General features: G+C 40.2%; 1 protein-coding gene across 3 annotated transcripts in view; it reads right to left on the reverse strand.

The window, feature by feature from the left end:
- banp (BTG3 associated nuclear protein) overlaps positions 1–22,912 on the reverse strand; it is a 45,655-nt gene that overhangs the window by 5,812 nt on the left and 16,931 nt on the right. For all 3 annotated transcript variants that reach the window (XM_058408360.1, XM_058408359.1, XM_058408358.1), the window contains 2 exons: positions 19,058–19,102; positions 3,564–3,704 (listed from right to left, as the gene is read on the reverse strand). In XM_058408360.1, coding sequence (XP_058264343.1) covers positions 3,564–3,704; positions 19,058–19,102 — 186 coding nt within the window. The remainder of the gene's footprint in view (positions 1–3,563; positions 3,705–19,057; positions 19,103–22,912) is intronic.

Here is a 22,912-nt window from a genome sequence, read left to right on the forward strand (position 1 = left end):
TAAACATTTTTCTGTTTATAACTATGCTGACACCTGACCATGACAGCCCTGTTACCATAAGGTGGAAGCACCCAAATGCTTGGAATGTCTTTGTATGCTGTACCATTAAGATTTCCCTTAGGTGGAACTAAAAGGTTGTTTCGTCATGACAATGCCCCAGGGAACAAAGTAAGCTCCAAAAAGACAAGTTTTTGCCACGGTTAACATAGAAGAACTCAAGTGGCCCGAGCCCTGACCTCAACTCCACTTAACAATGTTTGCATGAATTAGAACCCAGACTACACTCTAGGACTTTTCAGCCTGACCTCAGTAATACTCTTGCTTCTGAATGAGGATAGTTCAGCACAGACACACAGCAAAATCTAGTGGAAAGCCTTCCCAAAAGAGTGGAGTTAAAGCTTGTGTTATTGCCCATAAGGGCAAATATGGAATGGATGGACAGGTTTTTACAAAGTGCATTTCACTCAGGAAATGATTATTTCTTGAGGACACATGCAGACATAGGACTCAGTGAGCATTCCAGTTCATCCGATGGGTATTCAGTGGGGTTGAGGTCTTCATGGTCCTTGCAGTGTGCATATGGGCACTGTCGGGCTGAAACTGAAGACTATCACATCATCCCTGAACTGGTGTTGCATCAGTCAGCTTGTGACAGGAAGGAATTAGTGCTAAGTCAATGATGAACTCAGAAACTACACTGACTTAGTAGTTCCTAAAGAGCTCTTGGTTCCTGTTGCAGAAAGGACATTATTTACATTTACATTATTTACTGTCCAGTGTCACCCACACCCACCACAGGATGGGTTCTGTTCCTCTAAAGGTGTCTTCCTCACATCATCTCAGGAAGTTTTTCCTTGCCATTCTATTCTTCTGTGAAGCTGCTTTGAGACAACGTCCATTGTTAAAAGTGCTATACAAATAAACTGAATTGAAATTTAATTGAAATAGGTTTAGGTCCCTTAACTCCAGTGAAGGGAAACTGCAAATGCTTCATGATACAATGACATGCTGAAAAAAGTCTCTCTCCAACTTCATGGTAAAAGTTTGGCGAAGAACCATGTATGGGGTGTGATGGTCAGGTGTCCACAAACTCTATTTTGTTCTACTGTGTACTTCTATACATGCGGAATGACGAAGTTCTACTTCTAACTATTTGATGATAAAAATACAAAAGTAAACCCCAGTTCCAAAAATAGTATAAAGAGAAACAAATCCTAGGGAAGCATTGCACTGTAAGGCACACCAGACCCAGGACTTGATTTCAGAAGAGAGTACACATAGTCAGCTGGCTGAGAGGTTCACTTACCCTGTAATTGGCACTAACACAAAGCACACCCAGATCAGCACTACTTTACAACCCAATAAAATCATCAACTAGCATCAAACAGAGTTAAGACACCTGTCTGGAACATTGCCACAGTGAAACTAAAAGCCAGAGTCAGCCAGAGTGCTATCAGGCTCTAAAAAGCGAGGACTGACTGGCACAGTATCTATGCACCGTTACAGATACAAACACACAGACCCTGAATGAATACAGGTTCATGGCAATACAGCCTCACTATTGTAAAGCGTACACATCAAAACACCTGGCTGCTCAGAGCGGAGGGAGTACTGTCTACATGCATAACAACTTCACTGTTAAAAGAACAAAAAAGTCTGGAGAGATTTTAACATCTAAATACATCTGAACTCCATTCACCTTAATCAGAGGTCTTCATCTGATAAACTGCTGAACTTCCTTCATGAAGGCAACTGAACAATACTCAATAGGTAGTATGGAACAATCCATTGTTATTATTGTTGTTATTATAGTACAGCTGTTATTAATTTTGGTAATATTGTTGCTATGTCCATTATTAGTGTTATTGTTGATTCTAATCTATTTCCCACTAATGTTCTGGCAACATCATGCAACATACAGCCATGCCAATAAAACTGAATTGATAGAAAAGACACAGGACACAGAGTCTACCTGTTTTATGTTGCTTTTTAAAAGAATAAAATAAAATAAAATAAAATAAACAGAAATTTCAAAAAATGCTTGACTGAGGTGAAAAAAGAGAAACACATTTTTTTTTCACGATTAATGATGTATTGGGCCATAAGTCATGCTTCCACTCCATTTGAACATTAATAAAAGTTTTATCATGTCATCATGTCCAAATATTTGTTTTAATGAAAACTCTCAGATATGTTTATGCTTTGTCCTACTTGAGTAAATATGCAAAACATGAAGATTTTTAAGCTCTTATGTCTGACTGTTTTAGATTCTCCTTTATACTGATGCCTGTTTGCTGAACCATTTTACCCTCCAAAGCCAACTACAGCCATCCACTTTGTAGTCTATTCCATTTAATCTTGCTACTCCATCCCCAGGATTCTCAACATAGCAGTACTAAGAAATACAATTAATCAAATCTTTGCCACATTTTTGGAAATAAAATAAATTTGCCAAGTTTTTGAATGTGATCCCAGCTACAGAGACCAATAGACAGATGAGGGAATGGTATAGTAAATACTAGTAAACAAAAAAGAGACCAAAGTGGGGGGAAAAAAGGCAAATGAGAGTGTGTGAGATGTGAGAAATGAGCAGCTACACAGAGAGTGGCTAAGATATTCCTAGCTTGATTCAGTGCATTCCAGCTGAAATGCAATGCCACAAATCATCAAGGAGGGAAAGATGTTAGTACAGTTTTATAATGCCATTGGTTCAGAAGAATCCACTCTGTTCCTTGTGGGAGAGAAGGATGGATCTTCACATAAACCACCTGGCAGAGACACATGCAAGTTTCACACACTTCCTGGTTTCTATACTTCACTCTCCTTAGCATAATCAAATACCATTTAAACATATAGACCATGGTGACTCCTGAAAGTCAGCTGTTTTTGGTTTTGCCAGACTGGCCACTTTAAAGGCTCCAGTGGGAAGCGAGTGCCCTCCTCTTTCTTTCCATATGGCCTGCATTACCCTCTACTTCACCACCATGCCAAAGGGATTTGAAGCTCATCTACTAATTATTACTTTCCCTTCTTCAAGCATTCCATCTTTTGCATGCTCATATGCTTATAAATGCTTAGAGAAAGAAGAATCCAGACAGTGGGCAGAACTACTGGAACTGTAACTGCAACGCATTCTGGATATGGAGAAGGATATATTCCTCATGGTGCAGAAAAATGGTCACACTCCATACATTGGAAGGATCACGAAAACTTTAGTGGTGTTTGTGTAAATGTGGCCATCTTTGAAACATGATAAAGCCACCATAAGGAAACGATTATAATGCTTCCTCACATAGAGGGATTTAGAGAGATAGAAAGAGTAAGAGAGAGACTTTGCAAAAACAAACTAACGTGATGCGCTAATTAGCAGAGCCAATGTGCTGGAGCCAGAGCAGAGGGAAGGCAGCCAGGTTTAACAGGAAGTTTAAAAAAAAAAACAAAAAAACAACAACATTCTGATGGAGATCCATCCTGACTTTATCACAGTTGCCATACTGAAGTGTACTAAGTCTAGGAGTTAGCGGTTTCCTATGGAGAAGGGTGTAGAGAGTGTGTGTACTTACTTGCACAGTTCCTGTGTGGTCAGTCACCGGGCCCAGCTGGACGTATTGAACTTGGATGTCATTGGCCTGCAGAGGAGATGCCTCCACAGTCCCTGACCCATCAGCAGAGGCCACCGCAATGAGCTGAGTCCCTCTTAGAACCTACACACACACACACACACACAGTAAAAAAGTCAGGATGAAAAGATGCCAAACAAAGACAACCTAACTCATACTGCTTTTTTTAGTGAAGGGTGCACTTTAGTACATCCACATGGTAGCAGAGACAGGATGAAACCTGATATATTTCTCAGAACCATTGTTTAAAGATAATGCTTGAAAACCTCATCTCGTGGCCCTCTGAGTTTATATGCAGTCTAATAATATTTATTATCTGACTGTAATCAGCTCAAAACCAACTGAGGCCATAGTGAATGGAGCTCATCTGTTTGATAATCTGCTTAATAATCTGTTTAATAGAAGAATAACTGCCAAATAAACATTTGCATGCGCTTATTTGTATAATTTATAACATAAATAACTGCATGTATTGTTCGCATGTGTGCACACTAGACACTGAACATGGAGACTAAAAAAATATGGTTATAACATACTTAGAGATCAAAACAATTCTGAAGTTGGCTGAAGTGTAAGAAAGGATCGTATAATTCTACTTGCCTTCTGATTAGCAAGTGCTTCTGAATTATGGCTTGCTCATACTGACACCACTGAGATCATTTAGGTGTGTGAGTGTGTGTGTGTGTGTGTACACCATCCCAGTCCAGATCAACACAAAAACATCTCCATCAGCTTTGCCTCTCACGTCCTGCTAACCACACCAGCGGTGCACATGAAAGCTGTAAAGCGAGCTGCCAGAAATACTAAAATCAGTTTACAGTCTACTCCAGCATGTCACACAGTACACAAACAGAAATAACGCAAGAAACAGACGTATTCAAAAGAAGCAGCTGATGTGTTTGCACTGATGGTGTCATGATACACTGTGGCACATTGTGATGCAAAACATTTGACCGGGAATGTGTTATCATAGAAATCAGTGTTCAGTTTATTAATGCAACTGCAGTATCTGAACACCAGAGGTCCCAATCCACACAACCCATAATATATTCAGAAAACACGCTGGTCGTGATAGCGTCATATCGCGATGCATAATAAATCATCTGATTATATAACCACGTTATAACAGTAGCATTCAAGCGGCACCAAGCACTGACTACTGAGTCGCTGTGATCTCCAGTTCCTTGAGAATACAGCCACAGATACCCGACATTTTAGCCGACTTTGGAGCTCTATTTCTGATTAAAATGACACCTCGGGTGCTGCCATTGAACTTACTATGTTTCTGTAACTCATTTTCCTCAGGACATATACTCTGTTTATTTTGGGAGAAGGTGAACCTTTATTTCTTTATTTTTAATATGGAAGAAGAAGCCTTCATTTTTGTCACATATACATTACACCACAGGGAAAAACTTTTCTTCATATATGACAGCTTAGGAAGTTTAGGTCAGAGCACAGGGTCGGCTGTGATACAGTGCCCTCGAAGCAGAGAGGGTTAAAGGCCTTGCTCAAACCCCCACTTGAGCCTTAACCACTTGAGCTACCACTGCCACAATGGAAGGAATTACGACGATTTCTACTAAATGTAAGATTATTATATGTTGAGCTTGTAGTATATTCTGTTTACAATATTAAACCCTCTGTTTGTAGCAGTTTTTTATTTTGTTTTATACAGACAAAGCATGCACGTTGTATCTCATTACAGTCCAGAAAGTCTTTGCCGTCCAAACTTTTCTTCATTCAATTTCCGATCGAAATGTCCACGAAGCGTGAAGCCAGTATTGTGACCCCAAACGAAGTCTATCATTGCACCCCTAGTGTTCACCCCAGTTACAACAAATACATCAGAGTCTGTCCCTCCACTCGCAGGTATGCGTGCAGACACTCTTTCACTCACGCACGCACAGCAGAGCAGGAAAATAATTACAGTGATATGGAAAGTGTGTGTGTGTGTGTAGATTTATGAGTATGGCTTGCATTAGCATTAGCTGTGGAGTGTTCATGTGTTCGGCCTTAACTTGATACAGTAAATGAGGCCCTGATTTTGCTCCTGGCAGAAAACGATCTCTAAATAAATTTTAATACTTTTTCCATTTTCAACATAAGTAGTATGGAATATTCGATTAAAAACCTACTGGTACCTCAAATGTAATCTATCTTGTCCAAACCACCCGATTTAGTGTGCTAGATAGCAAACCCCTGCAGAAAACGAATAAAATTAAGACCAGAGATTTTGTGCAAGAGGCACAGGGAAAAAAAAAACAAAAAAAAACCAACATGTCAACACTGTAAAGAATGAATACAGGCCTTAAAGAACTGACACTGCACTATTTCAGTACAGCATCACCATTTATTTGATGGATATGACTACAAGAAGAGGAATTTAATTTTCACAACAGCTCATAAATTTGCAGTAATTCCTCTCAAATCTCCTGAATTGTACTGGTAAACAAAAGAGGCCCTGTTGGTGTGGATGAGAACATTCATATTTGGAAAATTGCTTAATAACAAATGAATGTGTGTGTTGAGGGTGTAATGCAATGCCACACTATCTGTGTCTGTTCAGTGCTCCAAATATTTGTCTTTAACTAGACATGTTCGTGGACTGTTTTTAATCCCACTCATGCATTTATTATTTTTGTTTATACCTTCCAGTGAAATTTCCAACACATTTAGTTTAGTTCTATCGCCCATAATCTAAACAAAGCAGCCGAATTTCAACAACCATGACCCAGACCAGACGGTTACTAAAGACCGCTTCATGTTAATATTAATAAATGTCTATTTTAGCCTCATATCTGACCAATTACTCGCAGCTGAAATCCATCCACTAGCTCAGCTTTTTTCTTTTTGTTTTGTTTCCTTCTACCAGATTCCTGTCCCAATAAACACCTCTACACTTATAGGTACAATCTAGCAAGCTGTCTTAAATAAAAATAAGTCAAGGCCTCATATTCATATCTGTATTTATATCCGTTTGGAACACATTATCTGTGCAATCTGAATAATGGGTTTGTATTCGATTACATCCCTTGTGTGTGTGTGTGTGTGAGAGAGAGAGAGAGAGAGAGAGAGAAGGAAGGGTGGTGCTGGTGACACACACACACACACACACAGCTGAGATAAAACAACAGATCAGCAAAGTGCACTAATTTGTTCATCAACATCACTCCTCTTATCATCATCAGCCTCATGTACTATCACACCCCTCCATCTTCCCCCTGATGACCTCACTTCCCCGAGCGCTCGCAACAACACAAACCATGTGATCCCAGCAGATGACAGAACTGCCATCCATTTTCAATTAGTAGGAGAAGGAATCTGTCGCTCAGCACAAAATGCCACACGAACCTCAATTAAAGATGCAGTGCAGGCTAAGGCTCCTCCTCCCACCACAATCCAAACCTTGGCTTTGAAGCTGTGAGTCACTGGCATGTCTCGATGTAGCCCGAGTCATCGTGGTGCCCAATGCGTCTCCACTGGTACTGAGAAAAATTTGCCAGCGTTACCACATTGTCTCCTGTTTCTTAACCGAACTATGGGTAGGATCACTCAGATCCCTCGCGGTATGATTAGGGTAAGTCATACTGCTTTAATTACACAAAAACACAAGCAGACAGGCACCGAGTCATCAGGCTTCACAAATATGTAAAGAGAAACAGAAAAGCAATGCGTTCCACATCTACTTTAATTCACAATGCAGAAATATGTAACAGTTACCCTGCAATACGAAGAGGCTCACAATCTTTACTATTATCCTTTGAAATCTGTGAAGGAACTAAGATTTTATATCACTTATATATACGCAATATGCAATCTGCCTAGGACCAACGCGCCGTAAAAAGAGTACTAAAGTGAAAGGCAATCAGATATTAATCTAGTTCAGCACACTGAACTGTAAAATGATGACAGCTTATAAGCTGCCTGTCAGACGTGTGCAAAAATTGCAGAGGACTTTTATAAGATGTAACAGGATTCCCAGCAAGGCTCAGGATAACAAGATGGAACAGTCTGGAGAAACCTAAGACATATCAAAGGGCTAATTTCACTAACCAATATAGATGGTTTAGATGTGATTAAGCCTGGTATGAAAGTCTAAAGCTCTCGAACGTAACCCGTAATTTCATTTTCGAGCCATCAGGTTAGATTCGGTGTGAATTCTTTGATTTGTAAATCATCGGGGCATAAGGAAGGTCCAGCTGCAAACAGTGACATGCTGAAAACAAGCACTGAATCATAAATATTATGAGAAAAGGATACACAAACCATGGTTATGCTCTGCAGCATCACTGCTGATCAAGCCAAGAGTACAATAAGTATAACTACAAATGCACATTGTAAGATTTTAGGCCAGATAAGATCATTTGTGACAGACTAATTTTTTCCTTATTTCTCTCTCTTCTTGTTTCCATACAAAACAGCGCAGAAAAAAACCACCACATGAAAAAAAAAAAAGAAAAAAGAAAAAAAAAAAGAAAAAAAAAAAAAAGTCAGCTCTTGTGTTTATTTTCTTGCAAACTTTGGCAAGGATCTCTCCAGGTGAAAGCTGAACCTCATCTGCAATCGCTTTTATAGTGAGAACACTGTTAAAAACAACAACAGCCAAATTCTAAAATTCATAGGAGTGTGAGCAGAGCAGCGATTCAGATGAACTCATGTGGTGTCCAAATCTGCAATGTCCAACAAATTCACGCAGGTGTACGCTAACACACAAAACACACACTCATGTCTGGGGCACCTGAGGGATGACTCAATCCCAAGTGCAGGGATATCACGGCTCACAGCAACGTAAATTAATAAATGCAATCTTTTAAAGGACAAACGGCTTAGCGATGCTGAATAGCGATGGCAAAGTCAACATTCGCAACAGACGTCTGCCAAGTTTGTACACAAATGAGATCTCTGTGTTGACAGGCTACAGATGGCTGAGATATGAGGGGTTGCACACACAATCACATCACAGTGCAACAATAAAACCCTCTATCTGCAAGTCGGAAACGCAAATTGAAAGTATAACTCGGTATAACTATTTCATCTTGATGCTTTAAACCCAGTCGTCTCTTGTAAAAGCCTGAAATTAGTTTAATATAAGATGTTTGAGAACAGGAAACCCGTCCAAATCTGTCAAGGATTTGAATTCTTGAGGAGAGCTTAATGAGAAGCACACTTAGCGAGAAGTTGCGAGGGAAAGGAAGTTCATGAATACGCAAGTGCTCTCACACACAGAGCCCTAAGGGTTACTTTCACATTTCCAGCCCTATCTTGATCTTTTTAAATGAGGATTTAAATGAGGTAACGCCCAAACAGCAATAAAACTAAGAAAATGAATAAAGTCACACTTTAAGTCATGACTCTGCTGAAGGCCCAGACATACTCTCTCACTTAGACACACACACACACACACACAGTTTCATCCAAACATTTGCATGTGTCATCATCAATTCATCATTCTTCCCACATAAAAGAGAATGGGAGACTGGATAGCAGGTATCTGTGATGTGTGTGTTTATGTGTGTCTTGGATTTCTACAAATACTTCCACAAAAAGCAGCCCACTGAAGGAACCGGAACTGAAAACCTCTTGTTGAGACTTGGGTGAATATTCAGCTGCAGATGATCAACGCACTGAGCGTTTACGAGCCTTGGATGTGGAAGTGATGAAAGAACGTCTCGTCACCTGACTCCAGAGCCGTTCTCAAATCAGCTTCTTCTCGCTGCTCTTCTTCATGAGCATGTAGTTCCACGCTTTTAAAAGAAACAGAGCACTTATAGCATCGCCTGCTTCTGGCCTGACTAAAACTAAGCGTGATGGATTAAGACGGACAAGAAAAGAAAAATCTGACACACAGGAGACACATTTCCAGACATAATTTCTGGCACCGGATGACACATATAACCTGTTTTGGCACAGAATAACAGGAACATGTCAGGTACTGTGCATCCTTGGAAACACTAGACGATTCAAAAACTGTGTCACATGATCATTTGTGCAGAAGCACACATTAAGAGGATTAAAATGGCCGACTCCCAGGAAGTGTCTGTGACTGACTGCTGAAAGTGTGGCTTATGAAAACGCTGGGATGGACCAGTAAACTTTTTCGTGTGGAGATAAAGTTAGAGCATGAAATCTGCTAGATCTATTCAGTCTAGCCATCAGGTACAAGATGGGTGCAGCATAGTGAACCCAGTGAACTGAACTCCTCACTCGATGTGCACTGGTTGCTAGGCCCAAAAACAAACAAGAGAGGCAAACGGATCGAAATAAATCTTTCAGTTATGCAGTAATGCCTTCAGCAGTAACACAGGACACCAAACACATCCAGCAACTGGAGCAAAGATGACAGAACAAAACAACAACAGCTTAATGTGAAAAACATTCACAAGGACCTTGCTCTGAAACACAATAACCAACTGTACAAACAAGTCCCCTTCCAATGCCCCTTTATCTTTGTTCCAGTATCTTCACTACATATGACTCTCACTAAACTCAATTATACAAGATAAATAAAAGCCTGTGACACACCCCAAAACAGAAGGAGTTGTGAACTTGAATGCTGCATGAGCTAACAAACTTTTCAAGGTTCAATCGGTGCAATATCAGGGCACTTTACATAATTGAACATTATATAAACTAGTGACATCTAGATGTTTGCCATTGGCTCATCATTTCTCTTTCAGAATACAATGAAACAGACATTTCTGGGGTCAAAGTGGCATTTTAGTCTAAGGTCTGACTCTGATATAGAAAAGGCCATGAAAGCTGGACATGCAGTTGAAACACATGGAGAATCACAAGAACCATCTGCATCCAGACACCAGTATGATCAACCTCAGTGCTTCTGCCAAGGAGCTACAGAGGTAAGGCCCATGTCACCTGCAATCATGTTCAGCACATTCTACCACAAAATGCTCACAAAGCTATAAAAAAAAATAAAATCTAGTCATTTGTATCTACAGTCATCAAAAGTCATCAACAACATCTGCAACAGGCAGGCCAGAGCCAGAACAGATGTGGAGGGAGGAATGAAAAGTCAGAAGATACAAAGATAAAAAAGAGAACGAATAAATACAGAAAAGCAAAAATCGCAAAATAAAGCAAACAAGAAATAAAGAAACAAAGCAAGGAGTAAATAAATAAAAGCAAAATAAAAAGAACAGAAAGTTCACAACGCAAACCACGTAACCCCTGAAAAGCCTTTAATCAGCTTGACAGAATCTGTTCTCCAGCTGATAAGATCCAGCTGAAAGCAGGGCAAACAGAGGTTGAGTGAGAACATCCTCAGTGAGCTGCTTGTCTGAAATATGACTGGGCCACCTGGAAGTATAACAGAACCTTTGACATTGGCTGGATTGAGCCTCAGTTGTTTTCTCCAACGTTGAAAGGAAATGCCGTTTTCAAGAGTCCATCCTTTACAACTCGGGAGATCATTCAGAAAGCAGTGGAGTTTTCTAACAAATACTCAGCTGAACCTTTGGTGCCCCCTGAAACACAAATTCTCTGGATCAGAATGTAATTTTACGGAAACAGATATTTACATCATTCCGGTAACAGAAGAAAAAAAAAAGAAAAAGAAAAAGAAATTGGCGTCTTTCTGAATGACTTCTGCAGCTGTACTTGACATTGCCCTCTTTCTTCTCTGTTTACACATCCACACAAAAAAAAAATGTTACAGACCAATCAGATGTGGAGAAAGTTGGCCACGTTGTTAAACAGGCAACACCATGTGTTCAAATGCAGAGCTTTCTCCACTGTTCAGGGTCAAAAAGGAGTAAAAAGGAGGGGGAAAATGGTTAAATGACACAACACATTTAATACCAAAAGAACATTAAAAAATTAGCGATGATTGTTTATGATTGGCCATCCTCCATTCGCTTGTGGTCATTCACCTAGTACTGATGTTGTTACAGCTCTTTCACCATCCAATTAGATTACTGTAAAATCCATAGCACCCTTTAATTACAAATACCAGCCACTAGTGTGATGAATCTGAAAAACAGAAGCACTTGAGCTTCCTTTCCAATCTTCCCACAGACCTGAGCTCAACCTTTCATGTAGCTAACAGACTGACCTTCTACACGTTGCCTTACTGCTAATTTACCTCTTGGAACTTGCTTTGGTGTAGGATAGAATTCAAGTATGTACTTAGAAATTAGGAGTCATGTTCAGCTTAAATCTGTTTGAAAACTCAATGCCTGTGTCCTTCTTTGTCAGAAATGCTCTCAGCCCATAAATGTCTGTTGCGAGTCTTTCCACATAGTCCTTAAGGACACATATTAAGCTAGAAACCCAACACCCTGATACAGGCAAGGCCAAGATATCAACACACCCAGCACAGTTTTCAAATAAAATCAACATCAGTTAAAATCAGCCAATCAGATGCAGGCAGTGATCCAGCTGACAAAAATGACTATAATATAAACTACCAATTTACCAACACGCATCGACGAGGCCAAGCCTGTTCTTGGGACGCACAAAACAGCCCAGATGTGTTTAAAGCTATAAAAAAAACAACATCTTTTATCATTTTTTGCATTAGGTTTAAGTAACGTTATACGCATTACAGCATTTAAACCTTTCACCGGATTGGGTTTGGCTGGACAGTTTATAATTCTAATGATAATCAGGGATTTGAAACACGTGTTCAAGCAGGAACGATTCTCAAAGATTTTGTTACATTAAGATTCACATTTTGTAATATCACCGTTGCATAAAAGGAAAGGGTTTGACTATAATGCTCAGAAATGTGACTTTTTATCTTGTTTCTTACAAAGGCCTATGCATGGTGACATACGTAAATAATAAGTGCTTTGGTTATTTTTCTCATCAGTGGATGATTTCACAGCCTCTCACTCCTCAAGCCTTATCACTTTCTCCAACTGGACAGGAAACAAAAGATGCTTGACAAGCACTGCCTCCATCATCCTTTTCTCCACTCATGTCAACAGGCAGAGACAGCCAGACCGTGTTGTCATTAATGAAGCAGTGAGAGAAAGATAGAGTGTGTTTGCGTCTCTTTCTTTGGCTCCCATAAGTGTGGAGGTTCGGGGCCAGCTGGCCGCTAAGCTCTCTGGAACAGGCATACACAGAAACTCTACCAGAGACATCTGGAGTGCTTTACCCATAAGCCTAAGGAGCCAGGCTCCAATCGCCTGCCCAGAGCACTGCACTCCAGCAGGGGCATCAGGTTCCTTCAGCTCCCTGACTCCGCCAAGCAAACACAAGCTCAATTGCATACTCAAATGAGCAAAATTAGATCTGTTCATGAACCAATATGCATGCATGCGCACAAGCTATTCTCAGGCCTTCTCTTTAACAAGTCAGTGCACACTACCCCTAAAGCCCTATCATATTAATGTGCTCTCTTGACTGCATTTGGGTAAAGCCTTCTGATCCCATCAGTGTCCTCGGTTTTATAATACCACAGCAGACCTTGATCCACTGCCGCTTTGAAATATGAAGCGCTCCATTAGGAGCTCAACATCACACGCACTTGACGGTGTAACATGAGCTGAGCTGTTGCCAGTTTAATTTTCCTAAGTAGAGAAAAGCCTTGAACTACAATCTTTCTTCTCATGACACCACTGGGAAGACAGGTAAATTAATTGAGGGTCTAGAAGGTACTGTAGCACTCCAGAGGTTCGGTTATGGCAGCAACTAGATCCCGGGTTAAATCCAAGAGAATTTAAGTTCTTAAGCAGGTACTTAAGCCCAGTAAGATTCAAAACATCTGGCTTTAATGTTTACATGGAGGAAACCTGAATATCTCTCTCTCTCTCTACCTCTCTCTCTCGCACACACACACACACACACACACACACACAATGCATTTCTACACAAGCTTACCAGTCAAAAAGAGCAGTGACATCATTGTGGCTGGACATGGGCCAAATAAATACACACAACTTTTTGAGATGCTGTATAACCAATTCAACATGGACTGGGAATAAATGCTGGCTCATCAAAAATACTATGGAAAAAAAAACTCCACCACAGCAGACCCAAACAAAACAAAACACATGTGAATGAGAAGCACACCCTTAAGGCCTATTGTGGCTCATAATCATAAACACATCTAGCCTCTCTGAGATACCGCACTGACCCTGTAACCAGGTTACTGAAAACACTATATGAAGTCATTCAGCTTGCATTCGTGCTTCGACACCCAAGACCCAAGTTACAGGTCTTTGAAGACCGAGGTCTAAACGCAGTGTCTCCTGCATCCTGTGTGGGAGCCTTTAAAGAATTCCTGGCCTAGGAAATGTCAAACCTTTCCAATAGTGCACCTGGCTCGTCCGGGAGGTATTGTTGCTCAACCCTTCCTCCCTTGTTGTTTCACCCGGTCCTCCTTTCCTCCTTCTTTACCATCTTCTCTCAGGAGAGTAATAACTATTGACACGCCCCTCAGAAGGTGGACATTTGTTTAACCTCAAAACAGCTTTCTGTACTAAAAACTCACTATGAGGGGAAACTGACCTGATCTACTGAAAGAAGTGATTTGTGAGGAAGCAGGGTTGAGCCTAGAGTGATTCCTGGGAGACATTTGGATGAGGAGAGATGCAAGAATAGCTTTTGTAGCATTGGATTGTCTGCAGGTTTGGCAGCTCACGTCCTGTTCTCCTACAGTCTCAGCATCAGCAGCATTTTGCTGTGTGATGGAGATCAGAAAATACAATTGCATGACGATCCATAAGCCTTAATAACATACATCTTTACAGTCTGTGTTGAGAGAAGAGATTTGTCTGAACTAAGCAACACCAGAGATTTGTTTTTTTTTCTTTTTTCCTTTGCTACATTCTCCATATTGCGGGATCATCAGTCTTTTGCTCTTATCTCTGCATCTGGATGTGAACTGTGGCTTGGTGTCGGCAGGATCAAAGAACAGAGACTGGAACTAGCAGATAAAAGAGCCAAAAAAAGCTCTCACTCTTTCCGAAAAAACGTAAGGAAAAGCGGCTGTTTTGTTCAGATCACAGACGCTGGACAGATGAGTGATGCTCAGCGCCGCTGCTGGCATACTATCAATCTCTTCATTCAAGAAAGCTCTTCGGTGACAGTTAAAGGTACAGCCAGGAAGGAAGAACGAAAAGCAGTGTACAAATTACAGTGTGTTCCCCTATCTAATGTAAACCAATCCCATAAAACCTGGTTTATCTGGTTGTTTTGATTATTTTTAAGAGCGCTGTAAGAACTGTTATTTGAAAAAACTTCCAAATTCCAGTGATTAGTTCCTTGTCCAAATACTGCTCCATGTTCTGAACACACACAAACCCATCTGCCAAACAATCTGTAACCTTGCCCTTGTCAGCTTTATTTAAACACGCACTTATGCATTACTGCTGAACAGACATTTGACTCAGACATGGCTAAGCCACGACCTTGACCAAGAATGACCTATAAACACATCAACACTGTTAGTGACCAGAACCTTAGAAGTGAACTGCACTTCAATCATAAATCCAGACATTGCTCATTTTCAACACCGTGCACAACATTCAAAATCACCCACATTTCCACTTTACCACTTATGATCAATAAGCTGTCCAGACAAGTAGAAACCTCAAGCACTAGGCAAACCATAGAGGAGTGAAATATCATGTGTGTGCGCAGTATTCACAGTGCCAGGTGAGGTCCTGTGCAGCTGAACGCTGCTGGGAGTGTAGCAGGTTGGGAGCAGGACCAAGACAGGAGAAGAGAGAGGATCTAACTATAGCACACTGAGATGAAAAGAAATGATGAGCATGGAGAAGAAGCACGGAAAAAACCTTGGACAGGACGGAGAGACCTGATGTGGAGCGAGATGTGGAAGAGGTCCAGAGAAATAAACCGCAATGGGTCTTGGGTCTAATAACCAAACTTTGTCTCCCTCCAAGATATACACACAGAAGGCAGAAGACACAAGCTGCTCTGTGCTCTCCTGTCTCCTGCCAGGCCCTGCTTTAGAGCTATAACATCAATAAGGTAGCGAAGATGCTGCCACCAGAACAATGCTGACATTTTTCACAGCTATTTTTGTTTCTCGCCATGGGAATCACACTCAGAAAAGGAAAATATGGCTCTGCCGTTTGTGTGTCTGACTTTCTAAAGAGCCAGATCTGGAACACAGGGTTACGGGAATAAGTCACTGTGTGTTTGCACTGGCCTGAACATCACATCGCATCATTTAACAGTGCAGTCTGTAAGTAATCGAGTAGTGGCGTGGTTTTTGTTGTTTTAGCTCTGTGCTCCTGCACTTTTAACATAAAATAATCACAACGAGCCAAAAGTGCAGAACATCCGATCTAATTACAGATATTTGCATCTAAACGGAGTAAACCATGAAGGAAACACAGACATTTTTCTACATCCACCATCCATGTTTTGCTAGGAGACCAAAAGTAGCATAATCTTACACAAAACTGTCATGTATAGTACTTGTTTGACAATCAACTGATGACTGTAATGGAAGTCACCAGTAACTGGACATTGTCCCTGGCGATGCTCTGCCAGCTCTGTAATGCAGGGGGATTCTGTGCTTTCAACTCTCGACTCTGAGCAAAACACAAGCTCATTTTAGCCCATTTAGTACATTAAACTCTGTGTAGATGGGAAAAAAATCCAGACTTAAATTCATTAAACTTTATCTTGCCTGACCATTAAATATAAAAAGTAATCAAACTACACCCTGACCTAACCCTTTTGTTTATATCTTGTACCTATATTCTTAAAAAACAGGATTCGTAAGTTCCACCACAGGGTATTATTTGCCCTATCCTGGTGAGGTTGCAGGTTCAAATCCCTACGACGCCACAATTAAGTCATGTTCTCTGAGTGGGAGGGATGGAATACTCTCTCCCCTGTCTATCACTGCATGACTAGCCAATCATGGCCATGAGTGAGTTCATGTATATGGAAGAGGGCCGATAGCTCATATGCGTTGGTGACTTTTGCATGGCTCTGCAACACAGCATTAGCAGCAGTGGTGGTTTTCTGGCTACAGGTGTCTCTGAGGAAGTATGGTAGCCTTCGCCCTGATAAGAGCTTTTGGGTAGGAATTTGCAGATGAACGAACTGAGAAAAATGGGGAAAATTTAGAAAGAAAAGTAAATGCTTTACTGTTTATCTCTTTGTGACCTGTTCTACTTTCAAAACACATTGATGATAAGCAAAAAGGACCAAATGGCTTTCCATTTTCAAAGAGTATTTATCCTCTGATGCCATGCTCCACTAACATCTCTTTTGTGTTAGTCTTTGACAAGGCCCTACTCAAAACACAGAGAGTGTTTCTTGTTATTTCAACATTTTTTCTTGATGATCGAAAGTATTTTTCATCCATTCACTCCTGCGGTGTTCCATTGCCACAAACTCGCCAGCGCATTTTCACTTATTAACAAATTTTTGTGGTTGGTGTAGCAAACAGTTTGCTTTGGCATGTCCAAGCCTTTGTCTATGTCTTGAATTGATTTGGTTGGATTTGTATTCCTCAGGATGACCTACTTAACTAGAATTGAAACTTTGTTGGTCCTCATGTTAAAGAGTAACAGAAACAAACTCAAGAAACCAATGCCACACTTGTTCATCGAGTGGTGATAAAACGAAACACAGGCAGCCAAAAACAACTCAGCGGCCAATTAAGTGTTCAGTTATATTTGATCCGATATTTCAACTCATTTGGGTGTGCATGCACTTACATCAACACTTTAAGATCAAGGTGACTGTTTCAATTCAAATCCAGTATGCTGGAAACTACATAAATACTGGGTCATTTTCCAAAACTGCACAAAAGTGGCTTTAACAGAGAGTGTAGACATGACATGTAAGAAAAGACAATACATACTGATGCTGAAAAGCAGGCCTTATGAGGTACGTCATGTGATGTACACTGATCAAGCATAACATTATGATCACTGCCAGGTGAAGTGAATAATACTGATGATCTCCTCATCATGGCACCTGTTAGTGGGTGGGATATATTAGGCAGCAAGTGAACATTTTGTCCTCAAAGTTGATGTGTTAGAAGCAGGAAAAATGGGCAAGCGTACGGATTTGAGCGAGTTTCACAAAGGCTAAATTGTGATGGCTAGACGACTGGATCAGAGCATCTCCAAAACTGCAGCTCTTGTGGGGTGTTCCCAGTCTGCAGTGGTCACTAGGGTTAGGGTTATCTAACAAAAGTGGTCCAAGGAAGGAACAGTGGTGAACTGGCGACAGGGTCATGGGTGGCCAAGGCTCACTGATGCACATGGGGATTGAAGGCTGACCCGCGTGGTCCGATCCAAAAGACGAGCTACTGTTGCTCAGATTGCTGAAGAAGTTAATGCTGGTTCTGATAGAAAGGTGTCAGAAGACACAGTGCATGACGGGTCAGGGCTGTTTTAGCAGCAAAAGACATAATGTTATGCCTGGTCGGTGTATAATTAGAATAGGTGTGTACATGATGCTATCCTCCTGCTACATGCCCTTTCATAACTGTCGTCATGCATACACAACATGTGACGTATTTGTGTGACTTGCACTGGTCTCCGCTTATTTGAGGTCTCTTTGATGTGAGCCGACACAGAGCTAAGACATCTACAATAAATGAAGAGCACTGTTTCACATCAAGAAAGAGAAGAAGGGAAAGAGAGAGAAAGCAGAAGAAAGAGACAGACAGAAAGAGAGAGACCTCATCAGACAACACCCACAGGAAAGAAAACTGACAGTACACTGTAGCTGACTATCTGTGCACCAACAGAGAACCATGCTGACAAAGTACAGACTCATACACACTGCTTCTAAGAACGTACGCTATATGAGATAATGGTTTCCTGTAGGGCAGAGGATATGAGACGCAGTTCAAAAGCAAAACAGTAGAGACAGAGACCGATATATTCCCAATTCTGTCTTCTTCCCAGCAGCAACAAATTGCCCCTTCTGTTAGTATATATGAAGGAGAGCTGTGCTCTTACAGCACAGTACATATCTGATTGACAGGGAGTAACCCATTTACGCACACACACACACCCTTGTATTTGATTTTTATTTTAGTTCTTTAGGATTGCTATTAATTTTTAATAGTGTTTTTATACAAACACTCAGAGTTATTGTTAATATGTTTGTTAATAACGGTTCCTCTCTTTTCTGTATTGGTTTGCCAATAGTGTGTATGTGTATGGTCATGCCATTAACGCTTGATGAATTGAACTGAACAGAAGAGAGAGAGAGAGAGTGAGAGAGAGAGAGAGAGAGTGATAGAGAGAGAGAGAGCGATAGAGAAAGACAGAGATAGAGACAGAGGGGGAGTAGGGAGAGAGACAGCAAGTTTCAGACAGACAGAGAAAAAACCTGAAGAAGCAGAGACAGAGATAGATAGATAGATAGATAGATAGATAGATAGATAGATAGATAGATAGATAGATAGATAGATAGATAGATAGATAGATAGATAGATAGATAGATAGATGTGAGGCAGGGATTACCTGTCCATCCTGCCCAACATGAACCTGGTGGATCTGAAGGTTGCCCTGAAAGAGACACAAACACTGTTAACAGCCGGAGTATGAGCAGACTTTCCACACACACACACACACACACACACACACACACACACACGTGTATTACCAGGTTTCTCCCTTTTAAAATCCCATGTGTTTCAGACGAGCAAACAGAACACAGTGGTCATGTGAACTCGTTTATGTCAACTAATCCACCTTTTATTTCAGTGAATCAGACATTTATTTCAGTGAATGTGGCTTTTATTTCAGTGAATCATTCTTCTATTTCAATGAATCAGATTTTTTGGTCATCTCCAGTGTGTGATCAGACCTCCAGCTGTCAGCACGTTAATCTTATTGAGCTTGCACGCTGGTTTTTGGCCTGGGTTTTTTGGGTATTTTATGGCTAGAACACACGCACAAGAGAAAAAAGAGAGCCACTCCAATGAGCACAAATGAGCACTGTGGCAGCGGAGAAAGGCACCGCCACTACCACTACACTCACTCACACACACACACACACAAAAAAAAAAAACACACACAATTTTGTGGAAGAATAAGAAAGCTAACTATTCATCTTCTGTCTATCAGATCCCCCGTTATTTTCTCATCTAAATACTGGCAGGAAGGGAGCACAGACACAAGACACACACACACACACGCACACACACACTTCCTCTCTCAAACATGCTGGAGATGTGAGCAGCGGGGAATAAGAGCTCATTTCCTTTTAAACTTTTAAACAAATGGCTTTGATGAGGCAGGGATAGCTTTGAACTCCAACAACAAACAATATCACTAAAGTTAAAAGAGGAACAAAAAACGTTTTTTGGTGTTCCCCAAGTGAACTTAAAAAACCTTATATATACAGTATTCTCTCGTTTCCTCCCGTCTCACTGCTTCGTTACAGACATGCCCGTTCACTGTGCATTAATGACTTGCATGTTTACATTCGCATGCATTTAGGGCGACGTTTCGGAGAGTCGCTCTCATTTACAGAGCATTACCCACAGCACTAGTGCATTAAACTGTACTTGGAAACTTCACCTTCAGCTGCTTCCACTAAGCTCCTGTGTAATATCAAGAGACTAATAGCTGCTAAACAGTAAGTCCTGATTGCTCAATCTCTCTCTCTCTCTCTCCTACCTGCCTATACAGCCTACAGAAAACAACAGCATTACATTTAGGGACATTAAACAATCACTTATAACATTAGAAAAACCAATCATTTCTTTCCGCCTACATAAGAAGTATTCAAACTGTCAGGTAAGAATGGGGGGAAAAAAAACCCCAAAACAAATTAATCGACTCGGACATGCCAACTTTTACATAATTCACATAAGAGGTCTGAATCTGAACATGCGAGCACGCTAGGACAAGCTGTCACTCAATAATGCGCCAAAACATTATTCTTATTTTTCTTCCCATAATAAAAGCAGCAGAATCAAGTCTTGGATCTCTAATGATTGACAGTCTGGCCTCATGGTAATGTTTCACTTGGTGCTCTCGCCTCTACTAATTTTTCCTGCTTGAAAGATTTGCATGAAATATTGTTTTGGGTTCATTAAAGTGAAATAAAAATCTATTAATTCTACCAGCTTTCGTTAGACATGTATACAAGGAACATCGGTGCTTTGTAAAAAAAAAAAAAAAATTAAAAAATAAAAAAAATTAAAAAAAAATTGTCAAAATGACAAATGGACCAAAAACCAAAAAAACATTAAATACGTCTCCAACAAAGCGTCACTCTGACTAACGGATAATTAGACAACGCTCAGAAAACATGGACTTGGGACCGGCGGTGAAAATCTAACTACATTCCTCTAGCTGTATTGTTGTACGGCGAGTACTGAATAATCCACTCACGGATAAATAATTGAATAATAAGCTGTGAGACTATGAGTATAAATAATGAAGCACCACATGAACACTTGAAAACAGATTTTCAAAGGTTTTGCAGCCAAGAACGTTTTTCCAGCATGACAATACTTTCATGAATCCCCTTACGATTACAGCGCAGATTTATTACATACATATAATCCCACTGTTTAAAATATTAGGCAGAAAATGTTGCCTAATCCTACGCGTGATATTTACTTCTATAGTCAATTCAAACTGATAAAAAACACTTCATGGTTGCTATATCTGAGATTCCTAACCCGAACATAACATTAATACGAAACATCAGTATGGGTCACTCTTTAATGCCATGACTGGAATTGATCCATGGGACACCCGAGACCATCTGTTTGGTTCTAAATGTCTTCAAATTCATGAGAATGTTATGTATTTACTTGTCCAGAAGCCACAAACAGCAAAACAAATGAGGAAGTTCAGTCTCAGGGAACTGCCCATAAATTCATTTTGTATTCCTCTCTAGGCCAAAACTTCCACACAGCCAGAAATCAGCCATCTGGTTAAGGACTGGAAACAAAACAGATGTCTGCATCACCATGAAAAGCTATATACTTTATTTCTCACAAAAAAATAAATAAATATTTGAGTCGAAATAAAAGCGGGGCAAGATTATTCATTAAGGCAGGTAAACATAATAAAAATATTTTGTTTGATTAAATACTTTCATGGGAATTCATTTGCGGGTTGTGCAAATGAACACTGCGATGGTTCTCTCACATTCTTTGTGGGAACAGGCAGGACTGAGAAACTCTTTAAAAACCAAATCAAGCAAATGATAAAGCGTCGTAAAACATAAAGAGCCAATAATGTTTTGATAAATGAAGTTAATGTGACACTGGTTCTGGTTTCCTCATAACATTTTTTTTTTTGTTGAACAATAACAATAAAATGGTTCTACAATTTTAATTGAATTAAGCAATGACTCAATATTGAAATTATATCTGAAATATTTAATAAAAGAACATGTTCTTTTGGGTAAAGTTTTTCGATTAAAAAACAAAAAAAGATTATTAGGGAAGTGCAGCTTGGAGATGTCGCAACTTTCCGCCATAAATAAGACACTTGAAAATTGTGTTTTTGGACCGTTTGTCTCTTTTCCATTACAAAAAAAACATCTTTGTTTTAAAGACACTTTCATCAAATGCAACATATCCAAGAAACCAGACCAAAAATACACAGCAGAGTAAGTGTGTGGAAAAAAAATAAAATAAAAATCTCGAGTCCTGGGATTTTAACCTACAATCACCAGCACTGAACCATGAGAAACCACTGGCTCAAGTGCCTCAACTTCCTGCCTCATGGTCTTAAAACATGATGTTGAAGAAATACATAGAGATGAATGTGCAGGGATAAAAGGTATATTAAGAGAGCTTAAGACTATGAAAAGACAGACCACATAAAGAAGACAATTTCGAGGAACAGTGGAAGTGTGGAGAAGAGACAGGAAACTGATTAAGACAGACACAATGATTCTGTAGACTACATGGAGGAAGCAAGTAGCTAGTGATAAATAAAAACCTTCAACTGTGCTCTCGCATCAGACCAATAGGGCCCTGAAACCCACAGGAAACGACTCGATTACCTTTATTCCTTTTTCTCAGATAACATCTTAATTCGTTTATATACAAGCGGCTCCTTGAGGCCTAACATATGATTATTGTTGCGGCATTTTTTGTCCAGATGGATATTATGTAACTTGAATGCAATTACTGCTTATACAATTTATTTCTGAACCATTCCAAAACCTCGTGGAAATGAAAGGCACGGCGTTGCATCGAAGGAGACAATCATTCTCTCTGAGTGATCGTAATTCCCGGGGAATGATGCTTACGTTATGAAACTGCTGCGATTCATGATTGCGTGTTAATAAGCTTCGGGTGTTTGAGATCATTGGCGTTCTAGTTACCGGTACTTACTGAAGCT

Source organism: Hemibagrus wyckioides, linkage group LG14 (assembly GCF_019097595.1).
Source record: "Hemibagrus wyckioides isolate EC202008001 linkage group LG14, SWU_Hwy_1.0, whole genome shotgun sequence".
Classification (NCBI taxonomy): Eukaryota; Metazoa; Chordata; class Actinopteri; order Siluriformes; family Bagridae; genus Hemibagrus; species Hemibagrus wyckioides.